At 33.0% G+C, this 19,419-nt stretch overlaps 1 protein-coding gene across 11 annotated transcripts in view; it reads right to left on the bottom strand.

The window, feature by feature from the left end:
• Window positions 1-19,419, bottom strand: part of DMD (dystrophin) — a 918,699-nt gene that overhangs the window by 593,990 nt on the left and 305,290 nt on the right. For 8 of the 11 annotated variants that reach the window (XM_027636380.1, XM_027636395.1, XM_027636430.1 and 5 more), the window contains 7 exons: window positions 18,452-18,631; window positions 16,357-16,485; window positions 14,586-14,756; window positions 10,963-11,085; window positions 9,361-9,498; window positions 7,298-7,450; window positions 6,198-6,380 (listed from right to left, as the gene is read on the bottom strand). In XM_027636380.1, coding sequence (XP_027492181.1) covers window positions 6,198-6,380; window positions 7,298-7,450; window positions 9,361-9,498; window positions 10,963-11,085; window positions 14,586-14,756; window positions 16,357-16,485; window positions 18,452-18,631 — 1,077 coding nt within the window. The remainder of the gene's footprint in view (window positions 1-6,197; window positions 6,381-7,297; window positions 7,451-9,360; window positions 9,499-10,962; window positions 11,086-14,585; window positions 14,757-16,356; window positions 16,486-18,451; window positions 18,632-19,419) is intronic. The other 3 variants (XM_027636446.1, XM_027636439.1, XM_027636454.1) reach the window with 3 other exon arrangements.

Below are 19,419 nucleotides of genomic sequence, written 5' to 3'. Positions count from 1 at the left end.
AGGTCTTTTCCCTTATTATTTATAGCCAAATAATTTTGACACCAAAAATCCCCACCATGTAATTTATTATGCTAATAAATCATAATACACTATATCAGACAACATAGGATGGTAATTAGCTGCCTTGTTTTCCAAATAACTGTGTAATTAAAAGGATAAATATATTATACTAGTATAATGCTCAGTTTTGTCAGAAGATAATTAAAAGGGTACAAAACATGTTGTTGTTGCACAGGATTCTTTAACCAAAGGCTGATGGCCTTGTTTCCATCTCAACCATACAGAGAAGAGTAAGAAGAGCCTGTGGTGTGGCTAAGACTATATTTGTATCACCACTTCATGCAATTTAAAGACAACATTTTAAACCTGCTTTAGTTCATGTTACAGCAAGAGTATTCATTCCTATGTGATGAAATAAAGATGTAGAGTTTCACTTTTAAACTTGAGAATGTAATTTAGATTACTTCCCTGAAGTTTATAACAGATAACGAAAAGCGGCAGACAAAAACCTCTTCTGCAAAGTTCTATCATCCACAAAATGGGATTTTTAAACTTAATCCTATTAAAATACTATAGATTCGCAATGATGAGAGTGAATACTGTACAGAATTAACAAGGAAATATGAGATAATAAAAATATGTTTTAGAAAAACTCAAAATAGCACAGTAAAATGGCCCAATTCTAAAAAAAAGGCTATGTATCCTCTTCACTTAAAATTACCACAACACTGTATATGTTCCTTTTAGACAGAGAAGGTAAAGTGCCTTTTAAAATAAATCTATAAAACTAGCTCTTCTTCAAGTACATCAAAGACAATATCCCTCTTCAGTGGATATTGTCCCATCTTTCCCATACCTCTCTTGTCAGACAGAAAATTAGAGTATTTTAAATACAATTAAACTATTTGGAATATATTTTCTAATACCCATTTCCAGGTCGATGGATGCTAGAAAATGGGTGCAAACATTAAGCTGTGATTCTTTTCCCAATGTTTCTCAATCATCCTCATGTTTTTTTGCAGATCACAGTCAAGAAAGCCCAGTCTTTAGCTATGCTATGCAAATCTATTTGTTTAAAAAACTGCCACTGTCAATGTCAGAAAAGTTAAATGGTGTCACAGAATCACCCCTGAGCTGTTCTTAAGAGATCCAAAGCTCACAGGTGAATTGGATACTAATCCATCACTATATAGTTCTTTTCTTTTTTCCAGTGGGTATTTTCTTGTTTTGCTCTTCTAATGTCTTTTCTCTCACTTATATCTTATTTATATATCTCTCTCACACTCATTGGAGGAATAGAGAAGAATTAGTCTGCCCCTTCTTCTTGGCAACCATTACTCCTTTATTTAACCCAAGAAACATTTAAGCAGGGATAAGAGAAGAAAATCACTTCATTACACTGCTCCTGACTGTGAGAATCATGGAAAACAACAACTGAAAACAATGATAGTACATTGCCACTGAAGTATCCATGTTATTTAGATGCAGACAGATAATTAGGACATCAAGTCCTGTGTTTATCTGTCATAGATTTATTTCAATTAATGATTGATTTATACTTTATAAAATATTTTTATATATAAATATACTTTAACAGTTAAAAAAATTAAATTTAATTAAATTAATTACATAGAGCTCCACACGGAAATAATAACTCAAAACTGCAAGATGCCCTTAAAAGACTGGACTTCAACAAACTCGTGAATTTCATATGTAAACTTGACCAGTTTAATCTGGTTCCAGAAGCTGATCACATACTCTCTCACCTGAATTCCTCATCCAGTTGAGAAACAGGCATTTTGAATTTGCAAATGCTTTACAGAATCTTAAGCAGAATAATGTTTTTTATTTGGAAAAATGAAGTTTATGTTAGTTCACAGTAAGTACTAAGAGTGTTGGTACTTTATCCATGTTGCAGGTAACTATTGAACTGCTCAGACTAAATCACTTACCTTATAAAAATAAATGCATGTTTTGCATAACTATTTTCCTTATTCATTCTTGTTCAATACATAGTCTAATTGGTATGAAAAAGACAGTGTCTCCTGATGTTTATCATTTGATCAATATTAATATCTTTCTCTGTATGGCCAAAATCCAGGCCCAAATATTTCACTAGTAAAATGACCATAAATTTCAATAGAATGTTTGTGTGTAATAAAATTACTGAAATGACTTAGATAAGCCTATCTTTTTCCTTATATGTACATCAATAGATACATAATTTTGACAGATTGCAAGTGACTCTCTTGTCCTAAAAATACTCTGGCTTACTATTTACAGCATGCATAGTTCAGATGAGAGAGGAAAACTAAGAGACCACCACATATAACTGCAGAAAGAATGTTGAACAGCTTGATAAAATATGGTAATAGGACATATGAAGTAAGAATTTAGAGTGTAGGCTCTGCACCTGTGTTGATCTAGAAAATGTTTTCTCACAATAAAGGCCTTCAGTACTCCACACTCAGAGTAATTTCAGTCAGCTCAGGAAAATCTAAACTGAGCCATGATACAAACATGCTCAGAGACTGATGAAAGCATTGAAAAATTCTTTTTCTATAAAACAGACATTAAGTAAAACTAATTTAGTTAAATGTAATCAACATAATAATAACTGATTTTGATTCTGACTTGAATTAAACTATCTCAATCTAGCTTTTTCTCTGCAACAGATAACTACTGAAAACAAGCCAGAAGAGTGACATAAACTGTTGCTGAAAAACAGTAACTGAAAGATTTTAAGTTACTGTTTTTAGAGGTTTAGACTGTAGCAGAGGGAATCAACAACTTTTCTGAAAATACTGTGTGACTGCCAAGGCTTAATGATTTCAGATTCTGCAGAGAAATTTTAGAAATAAATGTCCATTAACCTCTCTAATGTTACAATTTTTAATGAATTTTTTTTTCAACAGATGTGAAATTTTAGTATGCAAAAATTTCATTTTGCACTAGGATTAAACTTTAATGCCTTGCTTTAATGGCTTGCTTTTTGAAGAGTACCTTACACTTTCATGAATAGCAAAGAGATTATGGTTAATCATAATTTTAAAACATTATAGTAAAATATTCCACTCTTCAGTAAGCTATTTGAATTTCACAACTGAAATTACTACAAACTGATTTCAAATGGAAATTTTTAGCTGAAATGAAGTAGAACATTTAACTTGTCTTAGAACAGAAATTATAAATCTGACTGCCTGAAAATCTGAATTTTCTGCCAACTGTTTATTTTGCCACATGTGAATAAAGACATTGTGTGAGAGAAGAATCTTGCAAGACAACAAGGGCTCAAATTTTTTTTTTTCCACTCAGTGTCATTTTGGGTTTTGTGCAGTTGCATTTTTGTGTTTGTGTACCATGTTTAACCTGTGAAAGCAATAAACCCACCTTTTTCCCTATAGAATGTCACATCGAGGACCACTACACCAAATTGATTAATGTCTCAAAAATGTCATTAAACAGAACATGAAGTGTTTGAGGTAATATAACTGCATCTCATTCTATCATCAAAAGTGGTGACAGAAAATCCCATTTTATAAATATACACTCATATATACTTGTCAATTAGTTGTTGGATATTTACTGCTACCTATCTGTAAGACAATCAGGATTATACAAGAATCTGCCATGACAGAGAGAATAAATTCTTATAAAGTCATGGTTTCTATATCTTTCTGACAGATCTTCCCAACAAATATCGGGGAAAAGTAAAATCCAGGGGAGAATGATAATTTTAATTTCACACTTTGATATCAAAAATGTATGATCTCTAACAAAGGTAAGAAATGCAAATCTGTCATTAAGCAACATAATTAAAGGTTTTCTTCAGTGCAGTCTTGCTATGTTTATTCAATGAAGCATAATGGATTGAAAGATATACAGTACAACTAAATCTTCATTGATTTATCATAACAACCTTCAGTTGTTAAATAACTGGTATTGAATACATCATCAATTATAAATAAAAATGCAGCTATTTCTTTTGTTTTAAAGAAAAAAATCAATTTTATATTTTTATTGTATGGTTTTATTCAGTTGGTGGTTAACAGAAAATCTCTGCGAAAGATATTTTTGCTGGTATATGCATGTGTTCAAATGAATAGTTTGAATTTTCATTTTTCTTTTGTATTTTAAAATCTTTCACAAACAATTAATGAATCCTCACAACATCCCTGTGAGGTAGGTACTTAAGCTGCTTTAAAAAAAGAAAAAACCCTTAAGAAATTCTCTGTTTCACTGATTCAGTAAAGTCAAAATAATAATTACAAGGCAGTTGCACTTTGCACTCTGATTTTAGTAATGAAAATACACTCCCCCTCTCAAGTTTCAGTAGCTTCTATATAACCTCCAAAATATTTCATATGAATATCACCTCAGTCACTGTCAAAACAGCAAGATATTTTTCATGAGAAATGAGGATACAGTAATTGTCCTGTGTACATGTAACTTTCACTGAATGACCTTATTCCCTAGATAAATTCCAACAAGTATCCTTCTTGCATGGAATATTTGAGAATATTAAAAAACTTAACCTTAAAAGGTTATATATTATATAAATTATATTTCTTAACAATATAAACATACATAATGGTTACATGAGTTTAAAAAGCTGATGAGTGTATTCCTCTAAGGAATTAAAAAAACATATGTGCTTATGTATCTACCTTACATATTCTATATAAAAATATGCTAATATAAAGTTTATTGTTCTGCTAGTAAAATTTTAAAATGGATATATTCATCTCCTGTCATGGTAGGTGGTTGGTGACATAAAAAGCGCATTGACAGCAGAATGTTTTCATATAAATTGCATGCACAATCTGATCCCTTACTTGCTTATCAAAGGAGCAAATATATTCATTATAAAAAAAAGAAGCCAACTCATTTACAAGACAAAGTGAAGCTTGCTGTAGCTCCATGTCAATATAAACAATTTGCACCTGATTACATCCATCAAGTTTAATATAAACCATAGTAATCTGAAGAGTGTAATCAGATGAAACAAGATTTAATAACATGCAAACCAAAGTTAATGTTTCTCTGATTGTTTCCATTAACTGCATAACTATCCAAAGTATTACTTTTACATATACATTATTTAATATTAGAAAAGTTAAAAATACACAATATAATACATTATATAGAGGAATATATTTCTCAAAAAGTTATACATAATGCTTATTTTTAGAACTTTTTTTATTTTTTAAAGCATACTTTATATCAATTAAAAGTAACACTTCATGTCTTTAAAATTTCATTATCCTGTCAGTATGTTTTCTCTGCAATCTAGGTGCATTTAAAAATAAATAAATAAAATTGTATTTTGATGAAACACCCTTTATCCACTAGCACCTTAAGATTACAGAAGAGTACATAAAGCAACAAATTCCTTGAGAGCAGGTCTCATCTTTCTTCATAAAGCCCAGAAGACAATAAGCAGAGTAGTAGGAATAGCAAGGCAAAACCTTACAAGTGCAAAAGCGACCTCTGGTAACCTAATTGGGTAACACTGAATACATATTTTGATCATAAATCTGGAATAGTGAAAATTTCCCTTTTATTTATCCAGTTACTGCAGCATTTATAAACAAGTAAGGATAATTACATTTTATATACAACTAAACAAAATCAGAAGACATGAAGATGGTTCATAAAATTATGTTTTCAACCTGCCAAATTTAAAGGTACACTTTCTTACAAAACTTTTCTCAGAATTCAAGCATTCGAAGAAGAGGCCATGTAAATATAGTGTCATAAAAATTTTTCAAGTCACTTCCTAAAGTGAGTATAACATGTTATGGACAAATAAAAAAACCAATTAAAATTGGCATGGGATGGGTAGTTTGGAAAAGACAATTTTTGTGTTTCACATGTTCAGTGAACCAAATAGATGTATGGCAAACTAATGTTTTTAAACTGATAAATGTTATGGAAAAATAATGAGGCAACAAAAATAAACACAAATTTTTCATTGCTGAGTTTTTTCTTATTGACTGATATAACTTAAGGGCAATTTGAAGACAAAAGCAGAGCACTATTGTATTGGAGTATATAAAGATTCCCCCACTTGCAGACAATAGGGTTTTTCTTATTAATATCTGAAGAGTTGACACTGACCCTGAAGCTCTCACTGTTAGTAGGATGCTGTTAGTAGTAGCAGTTGCAAACGTATGGGTTTGCCAGTAACAACTCACAATTTGTGCATAGTTGAGTCTTCGAAACTGAGCAAATTTGCTCTCAAAATCTTGCCAGCGCTTGCTGAGCTGTATCAGGGTTGGCTCCACTGCTTTTGCAGCCCCATCCTTAGACAAGCGTTCAGCCTGCCTGTGCACCGCATTCAGATCTTCCTTCTTCTTCTCCAATTCTCCACCAATCTCCTAGTGAGCAAAACCAATACAGGGCCCAGGACAGTTAGCTAACTAGATCAATCAACTTGAAATTAGCAAAATACTTCTGTCAGAAAATCCATTTCCATTTTATTGTTACAATTAAAATTTACAGCTATTTCATATCTTATTTTACATTTAAACAAAACAAAGATAATTGAAATTGAAGAACCTTCTTGCAGATGGGCTGTAGAGATACTAACTGCTAGTATTCTCTGAAACTGTTAGCAAAGACCAACAGTTGCCACATTCAGATTCTTGCTAGTACACTGGGATGGGCAATTGGAGAAATTATTTTCTCAATAAGGGTCAGGATATTCAGGACAAATATGGTTCGAACAGCTTACAAATATATTATTAGACTCTGTAATGTATTAGTTAACTCCTGTTTTACTCTGTGGGAAACTCAACAGAGAATGAAGCAAAGAAAGACGATGTAAAATAAACCAGGAAAATCTTTGACAGTATGTAAATAAATCTATAGACTTTGACAGTGACATATGAGTATGCTCTGATGAAAATGAATGTGCTAACATGAGATAGAGGTCATCCATATATCGGTAAGTCATTTGTTCATCTGGAACAAAGATACACAAAATCAATTACAATTTTTACTAGAAAACATTTGATGCTTCTTAATACATTGCACATTTTTTGTATTACTGATAAAACATTATATTTAGTGTGTTTCAAATTATTTATATAACATTCTGTAAAACAAACAAATACAAAATATAGTACAACAAAGAAATGTCAGTTTGAACACAGATAATTAGGGTTTGTTTTACTATAAATAGAAATAAGAGAACTGCTAGGTTTTTTTATATCTATATTATTGTTTGTTGCATTTGCTGTCTGTTGAACTATCACTCAAAATATCTACCATTGCCAACCCAAAACAACATTACCTTTAGCTTCTGCTCATCTTTCTGGTCTGGTAGACCGGCTAACTTTTTCTCAATGTCATCCAGCCATGTCATTAGGTCATCAGCCTGCCTCTTGTACTGATACCATTGATGAGAAATCTCTAAAGCCTTTTTTCTTCTTTGAGATCTCAAGTCCTGTTCACAGTGCAGACATTATTAGAATATGAATTAAAGGCTTATAAAATATGAATTGGCGTGTGTGAACACTGTAGGGAAAAAAGTGTACAAGGCCACTATTTTTTTTAATTAAATGTTGATATTTAAAGCAAGTATATGAGTAATTGAACATATTTTCATCAGTTCAACAATTTTTGGTTTGTTTGTTTTAAAGGAAGTTATCTAATTCAGTTTTGTTCACATGTTGAATAAACCACTGAGACAGTCATCAATATTCATAGAAGTTAAGACTCTTACATAAATGTCAATATTTTATATAAAACACTTCTGCTCAGAATACTTACTGGACAGATGGAAACACAGCCCACTTAGTATCTAGCCAAAAGGGGGCTTCTGTATTTTGCGGTCTCCTGTGAATTTCTAGCCTGCATGAAACTCTGTAGCTATTCAAATGAAAGTCATTGCAATGCAGAAATGTATGCAAAGACAAGTTTCCTTTTTCTAAATTAAATACCATGTATATAATAAATGTCTTGTGTTTATAACTCCAATTTAAAAGGTATTAAAATTTCTCTTTAGCAGGAAGGTAAAGAATGTATGATTTTTCCCCCTATAAATGTTATTAAATACACATTTGCTTCAGCTGCTTAACTTTGCTTGCAGAGAATTGAGAGAATATTTTAATTACTATAACTTCTTATTAAGAAGTAAATTTAAAAATTCCTAGTACATTTTATATAAAAACACTCAGATGAATTTGCCTCAACAATTTTGAATTTTGTTAGGCAAGGGTGAATGCCTTAACTGAGTCACCCAAAGGAAAATCTATCACTCTCTTTCTTCCATAAAACAGCCAGCAAGGATCTGGTCAATAGCATAGGGCTAGAAATATTGTTCTTGTTTCTCCAACATAAAAGTTATGAATTGCTTCCATTTAGCTTGGAACAGTTGAAGACACACCTAATAGATTTCAAGGTTCTTTTAAATATGGACAAAACAATAGTATATTCCAGCTATCCTTCTCCTGAATTCACACAGACCTGCAAAATTTTAAGAATTGGAATGAAATCCACAGGAAAGGAAAGAGGCTGCTTAAAAGTAAGTAATAATAAGATGTAAACATACCATGTTCCCCAAACCAAGGACAATTTAATGAAAATTATCAAGAGAAATTAAAATTCTATCTGCTGATGAGATAAAAATTCTTCTACAGTAGCCAAGAGCCTACAGCTCCAGGTAAGTGACCAAGGTGACTCTACAACTGTAAGATTCTATCTTTCCTCACTTTTATTTTTCCATGGAAAGACAACACTTCCAATTACACTTAATAGCTGGCCCAAATAGGTCTCACCATGTGTGTTTCTAGGAACAACACCATACAGTTATACCTCCAGGATTGTGGCAATACAGAGTTTTCACATGCAATTTTGGTTTCCAGCCTCTTAGCTGCTCAGTCTATTGGTACTACCACCCCCCCCTGCTCTAGAGTGGCTGGAGCCATCCTTGTAACTGAAGAATGAAGTGTGTAAATATTTTACTAAAGGAGAAACCAACTCATTCATGGTCAGAAGTATGTTATGCAACTGCGAATATAAGTTTGTGATAACTGATTTAATCTTGACTGCTGTCGGAGAAATATAAAATACACATCATATATTAAAAAAGGGATTATCAAAGCCATCATTGTTGTCCGAGTGGCAATCACACAATTGTAATATTGTGGATAAGACAGCACTTCTTAAGATGGAGATTGCAAAATGCCTTTTGCAAGGCATCAAGAGAACCGCATAAGAAAATACATCTGTAGCCAAATAGTTTCAGGTTACTCATCTCTTAATAGTAATGAAGACTCATTTAACAAAACAGTGCCCTGAAATGAAGACAAAAATGGTTTTAGTAGCATGTGCTTATTATTGTAGCTCCTATACCTTGAGGGCATTATGTTTAGTCCGCAACAGCTGTTGTTTTGTCTTTATTTCCTCACGTTTTCTCTCATCTGTGACTCCCTTTTGAAGCCTGTCGCCCCTTTGCAGCAACTCTTTCACTGTGCTCTCATCCTCTTCACTCTGAGTTTAAAAAAAAAAACCACAAAATGACGTGCATCCTAATCTAATTATTACTAAAGTACTAAGAGATACAAGCATACTAAAATATCTTCCTCTGCTAAAGTAGGCATGTAACAGCTACTTGCAGTTCTATATTGAAGATCAAGTAACTTATACTTGCTTTCTATAACACATGCAGCCACTTGAAGGATAAAAGTAAGACAGCACTGAAAACCTACAGATGTTTGATGTTAGAGTTTATGCAACATCCAGGATAACAAGTGAAAACATTAAAGGCCAAACGGTAAAATATATCTTAAAGTAAAAAGAATAGATATATCTAAAATATTCCAAATTACTGTCAGTAGTGATTGAAAGTGCCAGTACAGCAGGAGACCGTGCAATTCCTGACCATTCCATGTATCATCACTTTGCAAACCAGCTATTCTGGAAGGAAAAATGGTATCATTAAATATTTTTTATGCAGAAGCTGAATCTGTGCCACAGTTTCTGGGAGTGTCTTGCACCACACTGAATATTTGGATGTAAAGAAAGGGAACCAAATATACTCAAGCAGTGGAAATTGCCCCTTCAAACTTGATTCACTTAGAAATTACCACTGCAGTACATGTTGCCTTAACTGTTATTTTTCCTGCATAAATGAAAATAAAAGCCTGTGAAGATTCTTTCCAGCACTGACATAAAATAGACATCTTTGAGGAATTCCTTAGAAGGGAAATAATATCGAGTCTTTACATTGGTTAGAAACAAATACATATTTAATCTTTCTGAGGATTCATGAAGAGCAGGTTTTAAAGATGAATCTCCATTATTGCACAGCCAAGAAATGTTATCTCTCTGAAAATCACTTTGGAGAAAACATACCACAATAGCAATAATAGCAAAGAACAGCAATATTTAACTTCTCTTTTCTCTTTTTCCCCCCCTGATATACATAAATGATTTTACTCTTTGCAGTTAGCAAACATGAGTAATAAAGCCTACGACAGTCAAAAAAACTATTTAAATTGCATGTTATAAGAAGACTGGTTAAGAACAAATTAGCAAGTGACATTCCTTTTGATTAGCATTTATTTTTAGTGAATGTATTCTTTTACTATATTGTCCATTTAGATACATCATTCTGACTTTCCTTGGTCTTCATGCTGCTACAGAGATTTTAATATTCGTTCCCTATTCTCTAATACTGTTGGTACTATATACAACCCATAGATAATATTCCTGGTCTGCTTAGTGTTTTCATAAGGATCACATTTTTTTTTCTGATAAACTAGAAATTAAGTTAGCACTAAAAATTTTAGTTAATGCTAATTTGGGACTTTTGATTTTATAATATATTAACATAGTAAAATTTTGCCCAAGTTATATCTAAAGATTCTAACACAAATATGGGTTTCTAATTTTAACTCAGGTTTCTTCATCTCCATGTCTGGTTTGCTCAGACTTCCATTTCAGCCAAATTACCATATCTTTATTGAAGTCCTCCTCTTTCAGATTCACTCCCTGCTGAATTTCAACCTCCAGTGGTTCAAGCATTTTTTGTATATCGAAGTCAAATTGCTCCAATTCCTTCACAGGAATGAAGGGCTAAAATGGGAGAAATACAAAGATTATTTATTTAAAGCACACAATAGTTTTATAAGAGACATAAATGAAAAGAGACATCTGTTCTATCCCCTATTGCTAAAATAATGGTAGAGTTTCCATCACATTGAAAAATATCTACACCATACAACTCAAAGTACCCAAAGATATAAGTAAAGATAGGAATATATGTAGGATTTCCACACAAGTAAACAAAAGAATTTTATGGTGAGTGAAAATGAAAAGAGAAAAAAAAGATAGTTTCCGATCTGTGTGTAAGAAAAGGTGCAAATAAAAGGTGTAATATAAAAATTTGTCTAAAAACAAAGATGTTTACACTATTTGGTTAAGTCTGGTTTGTCAGAAATCATTCATACAACAACAAGCAATACATTCAGATGAAAAAATCCTACTATTACCAGTTGAGAAAATTTTAATGATACTCTGGTTCGGTTTTGAAATTATTGCTCTCTCACAAAAAACAGCAAAAGTGCCAGGTGAATTATACAAAACAAAGGACAAAATCTCTGTGTAAAATATTCCTCTAATAATATTATATAACATACTGAAAAAAACCCAACAAAACTTCGCTAAAAGAGCTTCTGTTTCAAAAAGTCTCAACAAAAATTCTGCATCAAACAACTGTCAACCAAACAAAATAGACTCAATTGTTCCAAAATAAATGACAGTAAAATTAAGGTGCTTTAGCTTCGTATTCAGTTTTAAACTCTCACTCTCAAACAAGAGACTTGACACTTATTAACAACAATACACCACCCTTTGTTGATCTGATACGAGTGCCTGTGAATAGTTTAATGTACAATATACAATATATTTATTAAGTGCATTGCAAAGGATCAACAGAAAAAGCTTTCTTCTTTCAAAGCTTCAAATGCAAGAACAAGAAAAAAATCTCAACAATTTTTGCATAATATTTATATTTAAAGGTAATTAAGACTTTATAACATTATAGGAACTCTTGGACATACACTTGTCACCCTGTTAAAGGCATAAGCTCATTATATTCTAATCAGCTCTCTTTCACTCTTCCCTCCAGTATAACTAGTTATTATTATATGCAAAAACTTCTAATGAAGATGGTAACAATCAAAATTAAACAGATAAAACAAGAGAGACTGGATGTCAACTGAAATTTGTTCTCAGCTGTTCAGAGATGACCTGGAAGAATCAGGGTAGAAAAGTTTTAATTGTATTCAGTTGATTATTTTAATGACACAGATTTTGCACTCACAAACATTAATGGAAATATAATAATGTACAATATTTATAGAGAATAATCCTGTGTTCACAAATTTTCATCAAGAAGCTCAAAATTGCACTCAGCAAGCACTTCAACTGAGGTAGAAATAATAGCATACTACACAGTAATTTCTTCTCAAACACTCTGAAGCATATTTTCTAAAGTACTTAAATCTCATTAAAAGACAAACCAACTAATAAAACTGGAATATAAGTTTTATAATCTATAAAAAAGGTTAAAAATACTGATGAAAAGGAGAGTGGAAAGAAAAATATTAAATTAAATTCCAATAACTGAATGAGGTTCAAAGACTACTTGAAAATGTTAAGTCTCATTTCAGTACACTATGAACATTTGTTAATTCAGGACACGACCATTACATACTACCATTTACTAACTTAGTAGATAATTTCTTATTCTCTTCACTGTTGTACTGAGAATTGTATCTGAAAAAATATAGCTAATTTGAAAACAGATGAGAAACTATTAAAAATAGGTTATGAGAGCTTTCAATCTTCTTGAATTAATGTCTTAATCTTTCACCACGTGAATAATTTTTACCTGGATATACAGAAAAAAAAAGTAATCCACTTAGGAAGTATAATATCACCATATAATAATAACTTTTCAGCTCATGAAGCTGAATTGAAGACTAAGGGAAGTGCAATTGCCTACATTACACAGTGGACAAAATAAGGCACGCAGCAATTTGGTCCTTTATCCGAATGCAAGTCAGTAGAACTGTCAATAATTCAGACAAGTGTTTTTCTCTCCATCTGATGCAATGTTGATTATTACAGGTGTCCTTTGGGAATCACATTCCAGTTGTCCATTCCCCAAAGGGCCCCTGGAAAAGGTCCCCTGAATTCTAATTTAACATTATAATTGTGTGCTGATGTAACTCCTCTCATCTTGCTAGGTACATCCTCTGTAAAGCTTACTGTGGTACTACCATTCCAGCTCATCTTGCCTCTACAATCATAAATGCAAGAACACTCGAGAGAGAAGGTTGCCAGGTGAAAGACATTTGCAGGCTGTGTTCTGAAGACACTTCATCTTGATAAGCAGTCTCATTTTTCCCTAATACAAGTAATAATTTCATAGGACCCTATCAAAGGCTGCGTCAGCTCTGTATGCTTACAACATCATGGAAGTGCAAAGTAAAACTGAGACAGAAATCCAGACTGCAGACAGCAGATGTTCAGAGCAAAAACATCAAACAACACAGTTGTTTGGGATTTTTGCCAAGATGTCCTCACTCTACAGTTTGTACTTGTGTAAGAAATAGGTGAGAAGCACACTGGAATGGCTGAAATACTACTGATGGTCATTAGGAAAAAAAAAAAATTACCTTTATTCAGGGTACAGATTATTTGTTTTTGTTTCAGAAATGAAACCTACACAAACCCAAATATCCACAAAGATGTGCTGGTTAGGCAGGGTACTGAGCACTGCATAGTCCCCAAACAACTCATGAAAACCATGTCTCTTCACTTATGCTTTTTGCAAAGCTTATTTCCTGCTTTGCCATGGATCCTCTGTGCATTTATTTCCAGTGTTATTACAGTAATCAGTAAAAATACTTTAGATCAGGATCCATGCATTCCCATTATCCTATATACCAACCTGCATAGCTGCCTGATTTAATCTGTTGAATATCTCTTCACAATAAAGGCAGCAAATACAATGGAGGAAGTAGGTGTCTTATGTCCTTCCTCATTCCAATTCAGAAGTCACACTCAGTTGGCTAAAAATTACCTAATCCATACTGAATTCAGATCCAGTAATCAAATTAGTTGTACAAATGAGTAGTTGAAGTATCATTGATATAAGCTCTATCTACATATTCCTGTCTCAAACCTTTGTGAATCATAGACTCAGGAAAAGACTGAGTACATTTAATGAAAATATAGGTCTCAAAACCCAATCTATATAAAAAAAAAGGCTACTCATACTTTGAGAAATTAAAGAATCTTACTAATTCTCAGATGTTCATTTTTTGTAAGTTAATGAAATAATCATTGTTACATTCATACAAAGTCAGTGAATACTTCTAATTGTGAAACAGTGAAAAAAACCCAAATATTCACACAGGAAAAAAATATAGTGTTAGGCTCTACGTTGTTTTCCTTTAAAAGCTTAATTTTTGGATAAACTGCAGCCCACTACGTAGTTGCAATTGTGCACCCTGTATAAATGACATTTTTTTAATGCATCTCCTTATGGAAGCAAGTGCTCCTACCTTTACACTTTTAATTCTCTGTGATACAGTTGCAAATCGCTGGTTGAGCTCTGACAGTTTAGGCTCTATTACTTTCCTGCAGTGATCCCCACGGTTTGTCATCAAGTGCATCGCCTGGTCACGCACAGAGTCCACCTTTGGGTGAATGTCATTCAGCTCAGCCTTTAAGCGCTACAGTCCGTGAGCAAGAGACAGGGCTTGAAGTTAGTAATAAATGCAAAGAGAGAGAAAGAGAGAGAGAGAGAAAGTGTGCAAAGGAATAGGGAGCAAAACCACAAAGCAAATTCAGATAATTATGCATGAGTGTGTAAATCCAGTAGAAACACATTAGACAACATTCCCACTCACGTTCCTCAAATTTACAGGAGGAACGTAACTACATGTCTATTTTAATATTTCCTAAAGGAAATTAATGGTGATCGTTATTTCCAGGCAGATTCTTATCTGCAATAATATTGCACCATATTTCAGAACACACTAAATTATTCTATGTTTCTAAAGCTAGAAAGAGCTGCTAATTCATGTATTATGGAACTGGATATATAGCTATTGCTCTCATTACTGTTCATGGACATAGTTCAAGCAGGTAAAAATGACCAGATGAAAAACTCGTAATTTTTTCCATAAGTCTACTACAAAAAAAAAAAAACAAACGAAAAAAGAGGGTAAAAATCTTTATCCTCTGCAATAGTAATCTTAATAGTAGATCCCAGGATGAGCAGATGTAAAAAAAGGATAGCAAGGCATTCAGGAATCATGAACACAGTGGGCATTGAGAATTACATTTAATTGTCTGCATGAAATGCCTTTGTGCAATACAAACATATACACCAGTATTGATGTCAAAGATAATTTTACTTTGTATCTGATGGTAGAAAAATTGTTCATTCAACTACAAAAAGCCAGTCCCGTAATCCTGCTGAGATCAATGAGGCATTGATTTATGCTCTATCTTGGAATTTGTAAAGTTTTGCTTTAGTAAATGGTATCATTATGTTAGTGTCAGCAATACAATTCTGATTTTGATTTGCACACTGTTCCTCAGATAGTATATCCTGACCATGGAGTTCAATACAAAGCAAATTTTCACACTGATTTCAGAAGAAAAAAAAAAGTCCATATAGATAATAATTTAAAATTGCTCATAAAGAAGGTATTTTAAATTAGATACTTTAAAATTCGCATGCATATTGCAGGTTAATTTTTCATCATTTGTCCAAAAGATGTAAGCGGCCAATTAAAACCTTCTGAGCAATACTAATGCTAATACTAACCCATGATTATACAGCTAGTTCACCATACAACATTCTTGTCTTTGGTGCTGGTCCAGCATCAATGTAAACAGTGTTTATAGAATTAAAACAGCCATATGACAGAGATACCATAGATATTGGAAAAGTATCACAGAAAAACAGAAATACAATTAAAAATGAAGGGTACAGAAAAGAAGAAAAAAGGATTTTGATCAACCAGAACAAAACTTTTGTTTAAGGAGTATTTTCCAGCAGACATATGTTTAATAAGCTGCTGTTCTACTCACCAGGAAGTCTCCAAGACTTATAATAACAATCTGGTTTTATTTCTGCAGGGATTTAACTTTGGTAATACAAAGAAAATTTATTAAGTAATCTACAAGCTGCCAGAGGGTAGCTTTATCACAGAAAAAAAAAAGAATTTTAATCAATTTGTGATACCTTTCAATACATGCTAGTTTTGACATAGTCCTTTTTAGAATAAAATTAATGCTTTCCAGAAAATCACATTTTTTTACCTTAAGAATTTCCTCTTTTTGCTGGGGTTTTTGTTTATCAGATTCATCCAACAGTATTTCAGCACGATACATCCAAGTTGTGACATTAGCTAAGTTCTGATCAAAAGCCTCCATGTGCTTTTGATATTCCTGTATGTGGAAAAGGTAAATACTGCATACAAAAAATGTAATCAGAACTGAAATAGTAGCTGTAATTATACCAATTGTGGCAAACATGCACACATTATGATGTTATGAAAACTTGTTTATTTTACACAATAACTGCTTTGTTCTGTGAAGGATAGAATCTGTTGTTTGTTTGCTTCACTTTATATGTGAAGTCTCTTTAAAAAGACATTCTAGGAGTGAGAGAGAAGATTCCAAAGTGACAGGCAGGAGGACAATAAAATCACAGCAAGATGCCAGTGTCTGCAGCTCAGCGGGGCTGCTGAGAGGAACAGGAAGCTGTTAGCCAGACCTACTGGAGGTGGAGAGAAGACTTTCCCAAGAATGAGGTACAGAACTCATTTTGGAAAGACAGTAAGTTGATTGAAACTCAGATGGCAACAAGAACACACTCGCAAAGTCACAATCAAGAATGGTAGCTTTGTATCTAAACCTCTTATTTACATTTCATCTAACTTCTCTGCTTTGAGATTTTTTAAAGCTATTCTAGTTGATATTCTGACAAATCTTCATTTCTCTACTTAATTTAGAAGTTTTTTCTTTTTTGGTGACCTCACTACAATGTGGCCTGTGCATATCCCACACAATATATATGCACAACCACACACCTGAGATCAAAGGCGTTCAAAATAATTCTTTTGGCCTCCAAATGTATGTACTTTTTTTTTTACCTGTAAAATTGCTAAAAAACCCAACTACCTCTCTAAGATCCTCTTATCATGGGTATTAGTAAACATTAACCACAGAATCCAAGTAGAGAGAGAAAGTACAGGAATACATAAATATATCAATCTATAAACTCCATTATATGCTTCTTATAATCAGTTCTATATTGAACCTGTACAACTGTATCATACTGAATGAAATGCTTAAGTTTTCCAGATACTTCCAGTTGTATACTGCATACAGCTGAGGAAACTCTGTAGTGATGCTGTATATCAACTGCAGAAACGTTTGTAATGTCGCCATACATACCCTAGTGCAGCTCAAACACATCAAGCTCTGAAAAGTCACGATAAAGGCTAACAAACCCTTGAGAATCACTTCAGTCTCTCTGTGTTGAAACTGCATTCCCATGCTCTGAGGAACAGAAATAGCATGCAAGATTTCCCAAAGCATTCTGTCGGCCCAGTGGTTAAGACCCTTCTGTGTTTAAGGGTTCGAGTTGTCATCTCTTTATGACAGAATGAATTTTAAGGTATGATAAAGTTATGTGACTATCAGTAGTTTGAAGCAGCTGGGGCTGAGGCTCCTGAATCTGTATTATATGTGTATTAGGGATTTTACTTTCTACTAGGCTTAATCCAGTCCCATTAAGGAATTATCCCTATCTAAACATGCCCTAGAAAATGATCCAAAAGAGGATCGTGCAGTTCTGAAAGACCAAATCATAGTCCTTTAGCACATCAGGTGTGCACCCTGAGCAGAGTTTCTGATTTAGTTGCCTCTGAAATGAGTCTAATTCCCACACAGCAGACCTACCCTGCGACCAAATCCACTTGCAAGGGGAGACTTACTTCCCAACTGTGCTATTCCAAACAGAAATGCTAATGCAGCCAAAAGCAGCTGAAGTTGTTAACATCAATACCAAGACTTACTTGACTTATCTGACTGTTTCTTTCACGTGATTTATATTAGTCTTTGTCCTTGGGGAGAAACTGCATTTCATTTATTAGAAAAACAAAACCAAAACAGTGTAAGAACTAGAGACTGACAGGAATGGGAATGACTAACAATCAAGATTCCACTCTGTAAACAACCAGATTCTTAAAACAGGCACAACGTACTAAACAACAATAAGTCTGATTGTCTGTGTACCTGTGTATTCAATAAGGACAGTCCAAGGCACCAGAAAAAGCACTCCTATAAGTCTGGGTATGTACAATGGAACACAACATTTCCCCTGTGTGAACAGATGCATTTTCCTTACCAGTAACAGATTGAACCATTCCTCAGCACGTGAAGTTACCGCAATCCAGTTACTGTTCAGCAGGCTGAGTTTATCCTCCACCAGGCTTTCCTTTCCTTTCATCACTGTCTTCAAATTCTCTCCTAAATCACTGATGCTCTTAAGCTGGACTTGCCGTTTCTCAATCTCCTTCCGTGTTGCCTACGTGAGTAGAATAAGAAATAAAAGTTCTGGAAATTAAAAATTATCCACACTAAGGACATGAAAAATAAAACAGGCAGCAAGTACATACTAAAACACACAGTCTTGTTTCCTATAGGAAGAAAAAGGATTCTGTGAAGGGCAGTAAGTACAAAGCAAATTGTTTCTCTTGAGCTCCAATAAAACTGCAAATGTTCTTCATGTTCTCATGATCTTTTTTTATTAGTAATTTAATTTTAAAAAGTGTGAATTATCTCTTATTTCACTGTTCAAAATATAGTTTTAATACTTAATTATTAAAAATTAACACACATTTTTATAATATTTATATAGAAATGGTTAAAGTTATTTCTCATATAGTAAAGTTGCATAGTTATTAAATAGCAAATAAAGCTTACATAATAAATGAGACAATAATACAGCACCATGATGACATCTCAAGACTTAAAAAACTCCACTGAAAGTGGTCTATTGAAATATTTCGTTATTTCAATATTTTTCAGAAGAAACCACGTTCTTTTCTCCTGTTAAATTTCTTTCCTAATTGTAGAAATGCGTATTTTCATTACATTCACTTAGGATTTCAATCTGCAAACTAGAATAGTAAAATAAGCTATTGTCTATAGCATTTCTCAGCTTGAATGACTAAAATACATATGCAGTGCTATAAAATCAGATTTCCAGCATCTCTTCCCACTGTTATCTTAACTTATAGATCTAACTGATATGTAAGGTTACATAATTTACTTGTTATTCATGCCTCAATATTTGTTGTAACATTCAAGAAG

Source organism: Corapipo altera, unplaced genomic scaffold (assembly GCF_003945725.1).
Source record: "Corapipo altera isolate COAL_440 unplaced genomic scaffold, ASM394572v1 0, whole genome shotgun sequence".
NCBI lineage: Eukaryota > Metazoa > Chordata > Aves > Passeriformes > Pipridae > Corapipo > Corapipo altera.
Note: the sequence above shows the minus strand (reverse complement) of the source record. Positions and strands in the feature narration are given on the sequence as shown.